The 17,979-nt window shown below is 47.5% G+C and overlaps 1 protein-coding gene across 1 annotated transcript in view; it reads left to right on the top strand.

The window, feature by feature from the left end:
* Nucleotides 1-1,591: 1,591 nt before the first annotated feature.
* The window catches only part of LOC115184203 (uncharacterized), a gene marked incomplete at its 3' end in the record, with an annotated part of 38,565 nt that continues 22,177 nt past the window's right edge, over nt 1,592-17,979 (top strand). The window contains exons 1-2 of the mRNA XM_029745223.1: nt 1,592-1,737; nt 15,127-15,531. Coding sequence (XP_029601083.1) covers nt 1,637-1,737; nt 15,127-15,531 — 506 coding nt within the window. The remainder of the gene's footprint in view (nt 1,738-15,126; nt 15,532-17,979) is intronic.

Here is a 17,979-nt window from a genome sequence, read left to right as displayed (position 1 = left end):
CGTCTAAGCTGAGCTGCAGAGACTAGAGACGGGTCTCTTTCCACTCTTCATCCATGCACCGTGGTTGGAGTGCCAGGTAGCAGCAGTGTAACTTTCCCTGTGGTACATAACCCTTCACAGGCTCCCCAGTGAATCCTCTCCCCTCCCCTCCCCTCTCCTCTCCTCTCCTCTCCTCTCCTCTCCTCTCCTCTCCTCTCCTCTCCCCTCCCCTCCCCTCCCCTCCCCTCCCCTCCCCTCCCCTCTCCTCTCCTCTCCTCTCCCCTCCCCTCTCCTCTCCTCTCCCCTCCCCTCCCCTCTCCTCTCCTCCTTTCCCCCGAAACACTCGACCACTGGCCCTAACCTCATTCATCCACCAGATCTACCTGTCTGTCTGTTCTGTCTCCACCAGGTCTACCTGTCTGTCTCTACCAGATCTACCTGTCTGTCTCTACCAGATCTACCTGTCTGTCTGTTCTGTCTCTACCTGTCTGTTCTGTCTCTACCAGATCTACCTGTCTGTCTGTTCTGTCTCTACCTGTCTGTTCTGTCTCCACCAGATCTACCTGTCTGTCTCTACCAGATCTGTCTGTCTGTCTGTTCTGTCTCTACCAGATCTACCTGTCTGTCTGTTCTGTCTCTACCAGATCTACCTGTCTGTCTGTTCTGTCTCTACCAGATCTACCTGTCTGTCTGTTCTGTCTCTACCAGATCTACCTGTCTGTCTGTTATGTCTCTACCAGATCTACCTGTCTGGCTGTTCTGTTTCTACCAGATCTACCTGTCTGTCTGTTCTGTCTCCACCAGAGCTACCTGTCTGTCTGTTCTGTCTGTCCCAGATCTACCTGTCTGTCTGTTCTGTCTCCACCAGATCTACCTATCTGTCTGTTCTGTCTCCACCAGATCTACCTGTCTGTCTGTTCTGTCTCTACCTGTCTGTTCTGTCTCTACCAGATCTACCTGTCTGTCTGTTCTGTCTCTACCAGATCTGCCTGTCTGTCTGTTCTGTCTCTACCAGATCTACCTGTCTGTTCTGTCTCCACCAGATCTACCTGTCTGTCTGTTCTGTCTCTACCAGGTCTACCTGTCTGTCTGTTCTGTCTCTACCAGATCTACCTGTCTGTCTCTACCAGGTCTACCTGTCTGTCTGTTCTGTCTCTACCAGATCTACCTGTCTGTCTGTTCTGTCTCCACCAGATCTACCTGTCTGTCTCTACCAGATCTACCTGTCTGTCCTGTCTCTACCAGACCTACCTGTCTGTCTGTTCTGTCTCTACCACATCTACCTGTCTGTCTGTTCTGTCTCTACCAGGTCTACCTGTCTGTGTCTCTTGTCTCTCCTCCTCTCCTCTCCTCTCTTGTGACCTGGATTCCTGATGCAATTCACCTTTAACACATCTCCACACCTGATCGACTTTAGCTTCCTTTACCATGTTGTTGCTCAATCTCTCTCTCTCTCACAATGTCCTCTTTCTATCCTCCTCTTCTTCTTGTTCCTGTCTTTTTTCCTCCTCCTCCTCCTCCTCCTCCTCCTCCTCCTCCTCCTGTCTCTCTCGTGTTGGCTCTTTTGTCCCTCTCTCTCCTTCCTAGTGGGGTGGTGGGGGGTAGAGGGGAAGGTGAGGGTCCGGCAGGTCCCTGTCGCAGTGACAGTACGAAGAGCATGATGTCTGGAGGAACCAGCATGGTGATGTCGGGGGGAAAGCCCGGGAAGTGGCAGACTGTCCAGAGTCACATGCAGTCTGGAGGACTCAGACCCACAAGGTGAGTCACAGCTCTAACAGACACCAGAGAGATGATACTGTAGAGATATAATGACTAGACACTAACAGACATGGTACTGTAGAGATATAATGACTAGACACTAACAGACACCAGGGAGATAATACTGTAGAGATATAATGACTAGACACTAACAGACACCAGGGAGATAATACTGTAGAGATATAATGACTAGACACTAACAGACACCAGGGAGATAATACTGTAGAGATATAATGACTAGACACTAACAGACATGGTACTGTAGAGATATAATGACTAGACACTAACAGACACCAGGGAGATAATACTGTAGAGATATAATGACTAGACACTAACAGACACCAGGGAGATAATACTGTAGAGATATAATGACTAGACACTAACAGACATGGTACTGTAGAGATATAATGACTAGACACTAACAGACACCAGGGAGATAATACTGTAGAGATATAATGACTAGACACTAACAGACACCAGGGAGATAATACTGTAGAGATATAATGACTAGACACTAACAGACATGGTACTGTAGAGATATAATGACTAGACACTAACAGACACCAGAGAGATAATACTGTAGATGTTAAGGGTCAGGAACAAGGTTAGATGGTATCTTCTGTAGATGTTAAGGGTCAGGAACAAGGTTAGATGGTATCTTCTGTAGATGTTACAGGTCAGGAACAAGGTTAGATGGTATCTTCTGTAGATGATACAGGTCAGGAACAAGGTTAGATGGTATCTTCTGTAGATGATACAGGTCAGGAACAAGGTTAGATGGTATCTTCTGTAGATGTTACAGGTCAGGAACAAGGTTAGATGGTATCTTCTGTAGATGTTACAGGTCAGGAACAAGGTTAGATGGTATCTTCTGTAGATGATACAGGTCAGGAACAAGGTTAGATGGTATCTTCTGTAGATGTTACAGGTCAGGAACAAGGTTAGATGGTATCTTCTGTAGATGATACAGGTCAGGAACAAGGTTAGATGGTATCTTCTGTAGATGTTACAGGTCAGGAACAAGGTTAGATGGTATCTTCTTTAGATGATACAGGTCAGGAACAAGGTTAGACAGTATCTTCTGTAGATGTTAAGGGTCAGGAACAAGGTTAGATGGTATCTTCTGTAAATGTTACAGGTCAGGAACAAGGTTAGATGGTATCTTCTGTAGATGTTACAGGTCAGGAACAAGTTTAGATGGTATCTTCTGTAGATGTTAAGGGTCAGGAACAAGGTTAGATGGTATCTTCTGTAGATGTTAAGGGTCAGGAACAAGGTTAGATGGTATCTTCTGTAGATGTTACAGGTCAGGAACAAGGTTAGATGGTATCTTCTGTAGATGTTACGGGTCAGGAACAAGGTTAGATGGTATCTTCTGTAGATGATACAGGTCAGGAACAAGGTTAGATGGTATCTTCTGTAAATGTTACGGGTCAGGAACAAGGTTAGATGGTATCTTCTGTAGATGATACAGGTCAGGAACAAGGTTAGATGGTATCTTCTGTAGATGATACAGGTCAGGAACAAGGTTAGATGGTATCTTCTGTAGATGTTAAGGGTCAGGAACAAGGTTAGATGGTATCTTCTGTAGATGGTACAGGTCACAAGGTTACTAACGTTTCTCTCATCTCGAGTCAGTAGAGTTGGGGGGGGGGGTGAGAGTATCAATCAATCAATCAATTTTAATTTAAAGGCCTTTTTACATCAGCTGATGTCACAAAGTACTTATACAGAAACCCAGCCTAAAACCCCAAACAGCAAGCAATGCAGATGTAGAAACACGGTGGCTAGGAAAAACTCCCTAGAAAGGCAGGAACCTTGGAAGAAACCTAGAGAGGAACCAGGCTCTGAGGGGTGGCCAGTCCTCTTCTGGCTGTGTCGAGTGTAGATTATAACAGAACATGGCCATTAAGGACAGATTGTTCTTCAAGATGTTCATAGATGACCAGCAGGGTCATTCAGAGGTCGAGACAGCAGGTGCGGTAGAGAGAGAGAGTCGAAAACAGCAGGTCCAGGACAAGGTAGCACATCCGGTGAACAGCAAACTGGAGCAGCAGCACCACCAGGTGGACCGGGGACAGCCAGGAGTCATCAGACCAGGTAGTCCTGAGGCATGATCCTCGGGCTCAGATCCTCCGGGAGGGGAGGGAGAGAGGGAGAGAGGGAGAGAGAGAATTAGAGGGAGCATACTTAAATTCACACAAGACACCAAACAAGACAGGAAAATTACACCAGATATAACAGACTGACCCTAGCCCCCCGGCACATAGACTATTGCAGCGTAGATACTGGAGGATGGAGGTAGAGAGTAGAAGGAAGGACGGTTCATTTAGCTTCTCTTCCATCTTTCGTTTCGCACCTCCCTTCTTTCTCACACCTCCCTTCTTGCTCACACCTCCTGCCTTGTATGATTTCTCTCTCCGCATCACATTCACTCCTTCAATACCTCCTCCCCTCTTTGTCTCATCTTTCTCTCTTTGCCCTCTGTCTATGATTGGATTCTATTTCCAGGACGCTATAAGTGTCTGTCTCTTGTGTCGGTGTCTCTTGTGTCTGTGTCTCTTGTGTTGGTGTCTCTTTTGTCGGTGTCTCTTGTGTCGGTGTCTCTTGTGTTGGTGCCCCTTGTGTCTCTTGTGTCTCTTGTGTCGGTGTCTCTTGTGTTGGTGCCTCTTGTGTCTCTTGTGTTGGTGTCTCTTGTATCTCTTGTGTTGGTGTCTCTTGTGTCTCTTGTGTTGGTGTCTCTTGTGTCTCTTGTGTCTCTTGTGTCGGTGTCTCTTGTGTTGGTGCCTCTTGTGTCTCTTGTGTTGGTGTCTCTTGTGTCTCTTGTGTTGGTGTCTCTTGTGTCTCTTGTGCTGGTGTCTCTTGTGTTGGTGTCTCTTGTGTTGGTGCCTCTTGTGTTGGTGTCTCTTGTGTCTCTTGTGTTGGTGTCTCTTGTGTCTCTTGTGTTGGTGTCTCTTGTGTCTCTTGTGTTGGTGCCTCTTGTGTCTCTTGTGTTGGTGTCTCTTGTGTCTCTTGTGTCTCTTGTGTTGGTGCCTCTTGTGTCTCTTGTGTTGGTGTCTCTTGTGTCTCTTGTGTCTCTTGTGTCGGTGTCTCTTGTGTTGGTGCCTCTTGTGTCTCTTGTGTTGGTGTCTCTTGTGTCTCTTGTGTTGGTGTCTCTTGTGTCTCTTGTGTTGGTGTCTCTTGTGTTGGTGTCTCTTGTGTTGGTGTCTCTTGTGTCTCTTGTGTTGGTGTCTCTTGTGTCTCTTGTGTTGGTGTCTCTTGTGTCTCTTGTGTTGGTGTCTCTTGTGTCTCTTGTGTCTCTTGTGTTGGCGCCTCTTGTGTCTCTTGTGTTGGTGTCTCTTGTGTCTCTTGTGTTGGTGTCTCTTGTGTCTCTTGTGTCTCTTGTGTCTCTTGTGTCGGTGTCTCTTGTGTTGGTGCCTCTTGTGTCTCTTGTGTTGGTGCCTCTTGTGTCTCTTGTGTTGGTGTCTCTTGTGTCTCTTGTGTTGGTGTCTCTTGTGTTGGTGTCTCTTGTGTTGGTGTCTCTTGTGTTGGTGCCTCTTGTGTTGGTGTCTCTTGTGTCTCTTGTGTTGGTTTCTCTTGTGTCTCTTGTGTTGGTGTCTCTTGTGTCTCTTGTGTTGGTGTCTCTTGTGTTGGTGTCTCTTGTGTCTCTTCTGTCTCTTGTGTTGGTGTCTCTTGTGTTGGTGTCTCTTGTGTCTCTTGTGTTGGTGTCTCTTGTGTCTCTTGTGTTGGTGTCTCTTGTGTCGGTGTCTCTTGTGTCTCTTGTGTTGGTGCCTCTTGTGTTGGTGTCTCTTGTGTCTCTTGTGTTGGTGTCTCTTGTGTCTCTTGTGTCTCTTGTGTTGGTGTCTCTTGTGTCTCTTGTGTTGGTGTCTCTTGTGTCTCTTGTGTCTCTTGTGTCGGTGTCTCTTGTGTTGGTGTCTCTTGTGTCTCTTGTGTCGGTACCTCTTGTGTTGGTGCCTCTTGTGTCGGTGTCTCTTGTGTCTCTTGTGTTGGTGTCTCTTGTGTCTCTTGTGTCTCTTGTGTTGGTGTCTCTTGTGTCTCTTGTGTTGGTGCCTCTTGTGTTGGTGTCTCTTGTGTCTCTTGTGTTGGTGTCTCTTGTGTCTCTTGTGTCTCTTGTATTGGTGTCTCTTGTGTTGGTGTCTCTTGTGTCGGTGTCTCTTGTGTTGGTGTCTCTTGTGTTGGTGTCTCTTGTGTCTCTTGTGTCTCTTGTGTCGGTGTCTCTTGTGTCTCTTGTGTTGGTACCTCTTGTGTTGGTGTCTCTTGTGTCGGTGTCTCTTGTGTCTCTTGTGTTGGTGTCTCTTGTGTCTCTTGTGTTGGTACCTCTTGTGTTGGTGCCTCTTGTGTCGGTGTCTCTTGTGTCTCTTGTGTTGGTGTCTCTTGTGTCTCTTGTGTTGGTGTCTCTTGTGTCTCTTGTGTTGGTGCCTCTTGTGTTTGTGTCTCTTGTGTCTCTTGTGTTTGTGTCTCTTGTGTCTCTTGTGTCTCTTGTGTTGGTGTCTCTTGTGTCTCTTGTGTTTCTAGTGTTGGTGTCTCTTGTGTCTCTTGTGTCTCTTGTGTCTCTTGTGTCTCTTGTTATGGTGTCTCTTGTGTTGGTGTCTCTTGTGTTGGTGTCTCTTGTGTTGGTACCTCTTGTGTTGGTGCCTCTTGTGTTGGTGTCTCTTGTGTCTCTTGTGTCTCTTGTGTTGGTGTCTCTTGTGTTGGTGTCTCTTGTGTCTCTTGTGTCGGTGTCTCTTGTGTCTCTTGTGTTGGTGTCTCTTGTGTTGGTGCCTCTTGTGTCAGTGTCTCTTGTGTCTCTTGTGTTGGTGTCTCTTGTGTTGGTGTCTCTTGTCTTGGTGTCTCTTGTGTCTCTTGTGTTTCTTGTGTTGGTGTCTCCTGTGTCTCTTGGGTCTCTTGTGATGGTGTCTCTTGTGTTGGTGCCTCTTGTGTTGGTGTCTCTTGTGTCTCTTGTGTTGGTGTCTCTTGTGTTGGTGTCTCTTGTGTCTCTTGTGTTGGTGTCTCTTGTGTCGGTGTCTCTTGTTTTGGTGCCTCTTGTGTCGGTGTCTCTTGTGTCTCTTGTGTTGGTGTCTCTTGCGTTGGTGTCTCTTGTGTCTCTTGTGTCGGTGTCTCTTGTGTTGGTGTCTCTTGTGTTGGTGTCTCTTGTGTTGGTGTCTCTTGTGTTGGTGTCTCTTGTGTCTCTTGTGTTGGTGTCTCTTGTGTCGGTGTCTCTTGTGTCGGTGTCTCTTGTGTTGGTGTCTCTTGTGCCTCTTGTGTTGGTGTCTCTTGTGTCTCTTGTGTTGGTGTCTCTTGTGTTGGTGTCTCTTGTGTCTCTTGTGTTGGTGTCTCTTGTGTCGGTGTCTCTTGTGTTGGTGCCTCTTGTGTCGGTGTCTCTTGTGTCTCTTGTGTTGGTGTCTCTTGTGTTGGTGTCTCTTGCGTCTCTTGTGTCGGTGTCTCTTGTGTTGGTGTCTCTTGTGTTGGTGTCTCTTGTGTCTCTTGTGTTGGTGTCTCTTGTGTCGGTGTCTCTTGTGTCGGTGTCTCTTGTGTTGGTGTCTCTTGTGTCTCTTGTGTTGGTGTCTCTTGTGTCGGTGTCTCTTGTGTCGGTGTCTCTTGTGTTGGTGTCTCTTGTGTCTCTTGTGTTGGTGTCTCTTGTGTTGGTGCCTCTTGTATCTCTTGTGTTGGTGTCTCTTGTGTTGGTGTCTCTTGTGTTGGTGTCTCTTGTGTCGGTGTCTCTTTTGTCGGTGTCTCTTGTGTCTGTGTCTCTTGTGTTGGTGTCTCTTTTGTCGGTGTCTCTTGTGTCTCTTGTGTCGGTGTCTCTTGTGTTGGTGCCTCTTGTATATCTTGTGTTGGTGTCTCTTGTGTCTCTTGTGTTGGTGTCTCTTGTGTCTCTTGTGTCTCTTGTGTCGGTGTCTCTTGTGTCTCTTGTGTCTCTTGTGTTGGTGTCTCTTGTGTCTCTTGTGTCAGTGTCTCTTGTGTTGGTGCCTCTTGTGTCTCTTGTGTTGGTGCCTCTTGTGTTTGTGTCTCTTGTGTTTGTGTCTCTTGTGTTTGTGTCTCTTGTGTCTCTTGTGTCGGTGTCTCTTGTGTTGGTGCCTCTTGTGTTGGTGTCTCTTGTGTCTCTTGTGTCGGTGTCTCTTGTGTCTCTTGTGTTGGTGTATCTTGTGTTGGTGTCTCTTGTATCTCTTGTGTCTCTTGTGTTGGTGTCTCCTGTGTTGGTGTCTCTTGTGTCTCTTGGGTCTCTTGTGTTTCTTGTGTCGGTGTCTCTTGTGTCTCTTGTGTTTCTTGTGTTGGTGTCTCTTGTGTCTCTTGTGTCTCTTGTGTCGGTGTCTCTTGTGTCTCTTGTGTTGGTGTCTCTTTTGTTGGTGTCTCCTGTGTCTCTTGTGTCTCTTGTGTTGGTGTCTCTTGTGTTTGTGCCTCTTGTGTTGGTGTCTCTTGTGTTGGTGTCTCTTGTGTTGGTGTCTCTTGTGTCTCTTGTGTTGGTGTCTCTTGTGTCTCTTGTGTCGGTGTCTCTTGTGTCGGTGTCTCTTGTGTTGGTGTCTCTTGTGTTGGTGTATCTTGTGTTGGTGTCTCTTGTGTCTCTTGTGTTGGTGCCTCTTGTGTCTCTTGTGTCGGTGTCTCTTGTGTCTCTTGTGTCGGTGCTTCTTGTGTCGGTGTCTCTTGTATCTCTTGTGTTGGTGTCTCTTGTGTCTCTTGTGTTGGTGTCTCTTGTGTTGGTGTCTCCTATTTTCTCTCTCTCTGTCTTTCTTCCTCCTTCTGTCCTACCTCACTTTCTCTGTATTTTCTATATCTGTCCCATCCTTCTCCCTCCTATCTTTCTGTCTTTATAAAGAGTCCATCTTCCTCAAAGTAGCCTCTTCAATTACATGATTTCATATACCCTTTTGACCTTGCTTTACCCTTTTCACAAGTCAGGTTCAACACCAAGCGGTTTAAAGGATCAGTCATAGAAAATTACTAAAGTAAAAGTGAACGTCAGTCATAAAATACGACTTGAGTAAAAGTCTAAAAGTATTTGGCTTTAAATATATTTAATTAAGTATCAAAAGTAAATGTAATTGCTAAAATATACTTAAGTATTAAAAGTAAAAGTATAAATCATTTCAAATTCCGTATATTATGCAAACCAGACGGCACCATTTTATTTTTTTATTTACAGAAAGCCAGGGACACACTCCAACACTCAGACATAATTTACAAATGAAGCATTTGTGTTTAGTGAGTCCTCCAGATCAGAGGCAGTAGGGACGACCAGGGATGTTCTCTGTTTAGTGAGTCCTCCAGATCAGAGGCAGTAGGGATGACCAGGGATGATCTCTGTTTAGTGAGTCCTCCAGATCAGAGGCAGTAGGGATGACCAGGGATGTTCTCTGTTTAGTGAGTCCTCCAGATCAGAGGCAGTAGGGATGACCAGGGATGTTCTCTGTTTAGTGAGTCCTCCAGATCAGAGGCAGTAGGGATGACCAGGGATGTTCTCTGTTTAGTGAGTCCTCCAGATCAGAGGCAGTAGGGATGACCAGGGATGTTCTCTGTTTAGTGAGTCCTCCAGATCAGAGGCAGTAGGGATGACCAGGGATGTTCTCCGTTTAGTGAGTCCTCCAGATCAGAGGCAGTAGGGATGACCAGGGATGTTCTCTGTTTAGTGAGTCCTCCAGATCAGAGGCATTCGGGATGACCAGGGATGTTCTCTGTTTAGTGAGTCCTCCAGATCAGAGGCATTCGGGATGACCAGGGATGTTCTCTGTTTAGTGAGTCCTCCAGATCAGAGGCATTCGGGATGACCAGGGATGTTCTCTGTTTAGTGAGTCCTCCAGATCAGAGGCATTCGGGATGACCAGGGATGTTCTCTGTTTAGTGAGTCCTCCAGATCAGAGGCAGTAGGGATGACCAGGGATGTTCTCTGTTTAGTGAGTCCTCCAGATCAGAGGCAGTAGGGATGACCAGGGATGTTCTCTGTTTAGTGAGTCCTCCAGATCAGAGGCAGTAGGGATGACCAGGGATGTTCTCTGTTTAGTGAGTCCTCCAGATCAGAGGCAGTAGGAATGACCAGGGATGTTCTCTGTTTAGTGAGTCCTCCAGATCAGAGGCAGTAGGGATGACCAGGGATGTTCTCTGTTTAGTGAGTCCTCCAGATCAGAGGCAGTAGGGATGACCAGGGATGTTCTCTGTTTAGTGAGTCCTCCAGATCAGAGGCAGTAGGGATGACCAGGGATGTTCTCTGTTTAGTGAGTCCTCCAGATCAGAGGCATTCGGGATGACCAGGGATGTTCTCTGTTTAGTGAGTCCTCCAGATCAGAGGCAGTAGGGACGACCAGGGATGTTCTCTTGATAAGTACATGAATTAGACAATTTTCCTGTCCCGCTGGCCATTCAAAATGTAACAATTACTATTGGATGTCAGGGAAAATGTATGGAGTAAAACTTGCATTATTTTCTTTAGGACTGTAGTGAAGTAAAAGTTGTATATAAATAATAAAGTAAAATATAAATAGTAAAGTACAGATACCCCCAAAAACTACTTAAGTAATACTTTAATGTATTTTTACTTAAGTACTTTACACCACTGGTATAAAGTACTATATATAGCAATCTGTAAAGTGCACAGTAATGTGAATAGCACAGTGTTGACCCAGTTCAGATAGCCTGGATTACACCAGGACTCTGTCAGGGAAGAGAGACGGAAGATATATTTAGAGAGCTGGGAAATGCTTTAAAGGGACATTTTGGGATACTTAGCTAGAAAAATACAACCAACATCTCCTAGTAATATGCTGTTTACTAAATGACTAGATATTGTAGGACCTAACTGTAACTTTGATTTATTTTATTTATTTAACCTTTATTTAAACTAGGCATGTCAGTTAAGAACAAATTCTTATTTACAATGACAGCCTACCAAAAGGCAAAAGGACTCCTGCGGGGACGGGGGCTGGGATAAAAAAGAAAAATAATTAAATAAAAATATAGGATTAAACACACATCACAGCAAGAGAGACAACACTACATAAAGAGAGACCTAATACAACAATATAACAAGGCAGCAACACATGACAACACACCATGGTAGCAGCACAACATGACAACAACATGGTAGAAACACAACATGGTAGAAACACAACATGGTAGAAACACAACATGGTAGCAACACAACATGACAACAACATGGTAGAAACACAACATGGTAGAAACACAACATGGTAGAAACACAACATGACAACAACATGGTAGCAACACAACATGGTAGCAACACAACATGGTAGAAACACAACATGGTAGCAACACAACATGACAACACCATGGTAGCAACACAACATGGTAGCAACACAACATGGTAGAAACACAACATGGTAGCAACACAACATGACAACAACATGGTAGCAACACAACATGACAACAATATGGTAGCAACACAACATGACAATAACATAGTAGTAACACAACATGACAACAACATGGTAGTAACACAACATGACAACAACATGGTAGCAACACAACATGACAACAACATGGTAGCAATACAACATGACAACAACATGGTAGCAACACAACATGACAACAACATGGTAGCAACCCAACATGACAACAACATGGTAGCAACACAACATGGTAGAAACACAACATGACAACAACATGGTAGCAACACAACATGTTAGAAGCACAACATGGTACAAACATTATTGGGCACAGTCAACAGCACAAAGGGCAATAAGGTAGAGACAACAATACATCATGCGAAGCAGCCACAACTGTCAGTAAGAGAGTCCATGATTGAGTCTTTGAATGAAGAGATGGAGATAAAACTGTCCAGTTTGAGTGTTTGTTGCAGCTCGTTCCAGCCGCTAGCTGCAGCGAACTGAAAAGAGGAGCGACCCAGGGATGTGTGTGCTTTGGGGAACTTTAACAGAATGTGACTGGCAGAACGGGTGTTGTATGGGGAGGATGAGGGCTGCAGTAGATATCTCAGATAGGGGGGAGTGAGGCCTAAGAGGGTTTTATAGATAAGCATCAACCAGTGGGTCTTGCGACGGGTATACAGAGATGACCAGTTTACAGAGGAGTATAGAGTGCAGTGATGTGTCCTATAAGGAGCATTGGTGGCAAAACTGATGGCCGAATGGTAAAAAAACATCTAGCCGCTCGAGAGCACCCTTACCTGCTGATCTATAAATTATGTCTCCGTAATCTAGCATGGGTAGGATGGTCATCTGAATCAGGGTTAGTTTGGCAGCTGGGGTGAAAGAGGAGCGATTACGATAGAGGAAACCAAGTCTAGATTTAACTTTAGCCTGCAGCTTTGATATGTGCTGAGAAAAGGACAGTGTACCGTCTAGCCATACTCCCAAGTACTTGTATGAGGTGACTACCTCAAGCTCTAAACCCTCTGAGGTAGCAATCACACCAGTGGGGAGAGGGGCATTCTTCTTACCAAACCACATGACCTTTGTTTTGGAGGTGTTCAGAACAAGGTTAAAGGCAGAGAAAGCTTGTTGGACACTAGGAAAGCTTTGTTGTGGAGCGTTGAACACAAAATCCGGGGAGGGGACAGCTGAGTATAAAACTGTATCATCTGCATATAAATGGATGAGAGAGCTTCCTACTGCCTGAGCTATGTTGTTGATGTAAATTGAGAAGAGCGTGGAGCCTAGGATCGAGCCTTGGGGTACTCCCTTGGTGACAGGCAGTGGCTGAGACAGCAAATGTTCTGATATTATACACTGCACTCTTTGAGAGAGGTAGTTAGCAAACCATGCCAAAGACCCCTCAGAGACACCAATACTCCTTAGCCGGCCCACAAGAATGGAATGGTCTACCGTATCAAAAGCTTTGGCCAAGTCAATAAAAATAGCAGCACAACATTGCTCAGAATCAAAGGGCAATGGTGACATCATTGAGGACATTTTAAGGTTGCAGTGACACATCCATAACCTGAGCGGAAATGAGATTGCATAGCAGAGAGAATACTATAGACATCAATAAAGCCAGTCAGTTGATTATTGACAAGTTGTGATAAACTTTTGATAAACAGGTCAAAATAGAAATAGGCCTATAACAGTTGGGATCAGCTTGATCTCCCCCTTTAAATAAAGGATGAACCGTGGCTGCCTTCCAAGCAACGGGAACCTCCCCAGAGAGAAGAGACACATTATAAAGGTTAGAGATAGGCTTGGTGATGATAGGGGCAGCAACCTTAAAGAAGAAATGGTCTAAACCATCTGACCCAGATGTTTTTTTGGGGGTCAAGTTTAAGGAGCTCCTCTAGCACCTCGGACTCAGTGACCGCCTGCGGGGAGAAACTTTGTAGCAGGGCAGGGGAAAAAGAGGGAGAAGCATCGGGGATAGAGTCGCATTAGAAGGGGTGGGAGATGAGGAAATTTTGGACGGGCAAGGAGGCATGGCTGAGTCAAATAGGAATCCTCACTTAATGAAGAGGTGATTAAAGAGCTCAGCCATGTGCTTGTTGTCAGTATCAACCACATCATCAACATTAAGGGACATGGGCAGCTGTGAGGAGGAGGGTTTATTCTCCAGATCTTTAACAGTTTTCCAGAAGTTCTTGGGGTTAAACCCACAGAGAGAGAACTGCTTCTTAAAGTAACTAACTTTGGCCTTCCGGATAGCCTGAGTGCACTGATTTCTCATTTGCCTGAACGAGAGCCAGTCAGTATGCGTGTGCCGAGCCTTTCGCCAAATGCAATTCTTGAGGTGGAGTAACTCTGCCAGATCACGGTCGAACCAGGGGCTGAATATGTTTTTAATTCTCATTTTCTTTATGGGGGCATAGTAATATATATTGTAGGACCTAACTGTAACATAGCAGTAGATATTGTAGGACCTAACTGTAACATAGCAGTAGAGGATCTTGTTCTGATAGAGAGGTACTCCTAGGGAAAGACTGTAGAGGATCTTGTTCTGATAGAGAGGTACTGCTAGGGAAAGACTGTAGAGGATCTTGCTCTGATAGAGAGGTACTCCTAGGGAAAGACTGTAGAGGATCTTGTTCTGATAGAGAGGTACTGCTAGGGAAAGACTGTAGAGGATCTTGTTCTGATAGAGAGGTACTCCTAGGGAAAGACTGTAGAGGATCTTGTTCTGATAGAGAGGTACTCCTAGGGAAAGACTGTAGAGGATCTTGTTCTGATAGAGAGGTACTGCTAGGGAAAGACTGTAGAGGATCTTGTTCTGATAGAGAGGTACTGCTAGGGAAAGACTGTAGAGGATCTTGTTCTGATAGAGAGGTACTCCTAGGGAAAGACTGTAGAGGATCTTGTTCTGATAGAGAGGTACTGCTAGGGAAAGACTGTAGAGGATCTTGTTCTGATAGAGAGGTACTCCTAGGGAAAGACTGTAGAGGATCTTGTTCTGATAGAGAGGTACTGCTAGGGAAAGATTTATAGAAAGATAAAAGAGATAAAGAGTATTAGTAGCGGGAGTGGAGGAGGGGAGGAGTGGAGAGAAGAGAAGGGAGGGAGGGAGGCTGTAGACTTGGTTGGCTGTGAGGAAGTCTCTAGGGGTAGAGCACGTATTTAAACGTGGAAATAGATTTAGACAGAGAAAGGAAGAGGAAGAGAGGCTGTAAAAGTTGGGAGCAGAGAGGAGAGAGAGGAGCATGGGTATATCTCGTCAAACCATAAAGCCTTCGCCTCGAAGAGCCAATAGCGTCAGCCGCACCGGGACGCCACAAACACCCCGACACACCCGCCTCAATGCCGGACAGACGCGCATCACCACGCCCATACGGACCGTTCAGATCCGCCCAATGCCAACGCGGGCCACGCCCACACTCACACGCAGGCCGCAAACCCACGGCGCCCAGACATTCGCAGCACACACACACCTGATGCCGCCACACATCGCCGGGCGCAGGTTTTCACGGGAAGACAGGAGACCGAGTTTGCAGGCTCTCGCCATTGACCATCACACTGGCTGCTCCTTCTACTGCTATCTCTGCTACAGCTGTTACTGCTGCTGCCTGACCCTGCTCTCTTTCTCTCTCCTCCTCCTCCTCTCCCCTCCTCCCCGCACCATCACTCCCACTGCCTCTCACTCCTCCTCCTCCTCCTCTCTACCTGTTCCTCGAACTCCACCTCGCTCCCTCCCTTCCTCCCCATCCTACCCTCCTCCATCACCTCCTCCATCACCACCGGGTTCTCCCTTCTGCCCTGTACCTCCTTGTATCCTCCCCCCTCATGATTCCTTCACTGTCCTCCGCTCTTGTCCATCTTCCTGTCCCCTCAACCTATCATGTCCCATCTCTCCAAACTCTCCTGTATTCCCCCCCACCTCCTCCCACCGCTCCATTCCCCCCTCCTTTACTTCTACCCCTCCTTCTCCTCTCTCCTCCCCTCTCCTCCACCACCCTAAACTCTGCCACCCCCGGCCCTCATCCTCCCACCGCTCCCTCCCCTCTCTGCTGCTCTGTCCTCCCAGCTTTGGGGATTCAGTAGGGGCTCTGTCCTCTGCTTCCACCCTGGATCCCGTCCCCTCTGCTGGGATGCTGGCCCGGCCACGCACCCTGCTACGCCAGCAGAGTCTCCAGCAGCCTCTCATCCACCCACCCGTCCCAAGCCTCCTCACCCACCTCCCACCCACCTCCTCCCAGAGCCTGGGTCAGATACACCAGGTTCCCCCGCTGGGGCCCAGCCAGCCAGGGGGAAGCGTGGGCAGTGGGGGAGGATGTGGAGGAACGCAAAGAGGCCCCAGGGGGGTGCGAGGGAGCCCGGCGGGGGCAGGCGCCTCGCGGTACAGGGGAGGAGGAGGAAGAGGTAACCCTGGGTCCTGGGATCACATGATGGGCCAGTTGAAAAACAGAGGCCTGGATGCCAAGTCCTTCCTGTGAGTTTCTTATTTTCCTCCGTCTGGGTTGGTAACGGTCTCTGTCTGTCTGGGTTGGTAACTGTCTCTGTCTGTCTGGGTTGGTAACTGTCTCTGTCTGTCTGGGTTGGTAACTGTCTCTGTCTGGGTTGGTAACTGCCTCTGTCTGGGTTGGTAACTGCCTCTGTCTGGGTTGGTAACTGCCTCTGTCTGGGTTGGTAACTGTCTCTGTCTGGGTTGGTAACTGTCTCTGTCTGGGTTGGTAACTGCCTCTGTCTGGGTTGGTAACTGCCTCTGTCTGGGTTGGTAACTGTCTCTGTCTGGGTTGGTAACTGTCTCTGTCTGGGTTGGTAACTGTCTCTGTCTGGGTTGGTAACTGTCTCTGTCTGGGTTGGTAACTGCCTCTGTCTGGGTTGGTAACTGCCTCCGTCTGGGTTGGTAACTGCCTCCGTCTGGGTTGGTAACTGCCTCTGTCTGGGTTGGTAACTGTCTCTGTCTGGGTTGGTAACTGTCTCTGTCTGGGTTGGTAACTGCCTCTGTCTGGGTTGGTAACTGTCTCCGTCTGGGTTGGTAACTGCCTCCGTCTGGGTTGGTAACTGTCTCTGTCTGGGTTGGTAACTGTCTCCGTCTGGGTTGGTAACTGTCTCTGTCTGGGTTGGTAAATGTCTCTGTCTGGGTTGGTAACTGTCTCTGTCTGGGTTGGTAACTGTCTCTGTCTGGGTTGGTAACTGTCTCTGTCTGGGTTGGTAACTGCCTCTGTCTGAGTTGGTAACTGCCTCTGTCTGGGTTGGTAACTGCCTCTGTCTGGGTTGGTAACTGTCTCTGTCTGGGTTGGTAACTGTCTCTGTCTGGGTTGGTAACTGTCTCTGTCTGGGTTGGTAACTGCCTCTGTCTGGGTTGGTAACTGAGAGAGAAGGAGAGGAGAGAGGAGAGAGAGACATTTCCCATCTACATATCACACAGGGTAGAAGCAGGAGCAACAGCAGAGGCTTCACTAGTCACAGATTAACATACCAGAGAGAGAAGGAGAGAGAGAGAGAGAGGAGAGAGAGAGAGAGGCATAGAAAGAGAGAGGAGAGAGAGAAGGAGAGACATAGAAAGAGAAAGAGAGAGGAGAGAGAGAAGGAGAGGAGAGAGACGCAGAGGAGAGAGGAGAGAGAGAAGAGAGAGACATAGAAAGAGAAAGAGAGAGGAGAGAGAGAAGGAGAGAGAGAAGGAGAGGAGAGAGACGCAGAGGAGAGAGGAGAGAGAGAAGAGAGAGACATCGAAAGAGAGAGGAGAGAGAGGAGAGGAGAGAGTAGCAGAGGAGAGAGGAGAGAGAGAAGAGAGAGACAGAGAAAGAGAGAGGAGAGAGGGGAGAGAGAAGCAGAGGAGAGAGAGACATAGAAAGAGAAAAAAGAGAGGAGAGAGAAGGAGGAGAGAAAGAAGGAGAGGAGAGAGTAGCAGAGGAGAGAGAGAGAGAAGAGAGATAGAAGGAGAGAGAGTAGCAGAGGAGAGAGGTGAGAGAAGAGAGAGAAAGAGAAAGAGAGAGGAGAGAGAGAAGGAGAGGAGAGAGAGAGTCAACAACACTCATGTAATATGTCTAACTCGGCATGGCCTCTCTCCCTGTGTGTGTGTGTGTGTGTGTGTGTGTGTGTGTGTGTGTGGCCTACCCTGTCTACTTGCATGTCTGTGTATATATATATAACTGGGTAGCTGTGTGTCAGGACATAGCATACAGGAACAAGAAATAAGCAACACTGTGTAGATTCATGTTAACCTCCAAACATTGATCTGCTGTCTCCAGCACTGTTACTCTAACAGTAGATTGGTCCTAATAGCCAAAGAGGAGAGAGGGGGTAGAGAGGAGGAGGAGAGGAGGAGAGAGTGGGGTAGAGAGGAGGAGAGAGGGGGTAGAGAGGAGAGAGGGGGTAGAGAGGAGGAGAGAGGGGGGTGGAGAGGAGGAGAGGAGGAGAGAGGGGGTAGAGAGGATGAGAGGGGTAGAGAGGATGAGAGAGGGAGTAGAGAGGAGAAGAGAGGAGGAGAGAGGGGGTAGAGAGGAGGAGAGGAGGAGAGAGGGGGTAGAGAGGAGGAGAGGAGGAGAGAGGGGGTAGAGAGGAGGAGAGAGGGGGTAGAGAGGAGGAGAGAGGGGGTAGAGAGAAGGAGAGAGGGGGTAGAGAGAAGGAGAGAGGGGGTAGAGAGGAGGAGAGAGGGGTTGGAGAGGAGGAGAGAGGGGTAGAGAGGATGAGAGGGGGTAGAGAGGAGGAGAGAGGGGGTAGAGAGGAGGAGAGAGGGGGTAGAGAGGAGGAGAGAGGAGGAGAGTGGGGGTAGAGAGGGAGGGAGCCTTGCTATTGAGAAAGGCCACCGTAGGCAGACCTGGCTCTCAAGAGAAGACAGGCTATGTGCAACACTGCCCACAAAATGAGGTGGAAACTGAGCTGCACTTCCTAACCTCCTGCCCAATGTATGACCATATTAGAGACACATATT

Source organism: Salmo trutta, unplaced genomic scaffold (genome assembly GCF_901001165.1).
Source record: "Salmo trutta unplaced genomic scaffold, fSalTru1.1, whole genome shotgun sequence".
NCBI classification, from domain to species: domain Eukaryota; kingdom Metazoa; phylum Chordata; class Actinopteri; order Salmoniformes; family Salmonidae; genus Salmo; species Salmo trutta.
The sequence above is the reverse complement of the archived record's forward strand: the minus strand, read 5'-3'. Positions and strand labels throughout refer to the sequence as shown.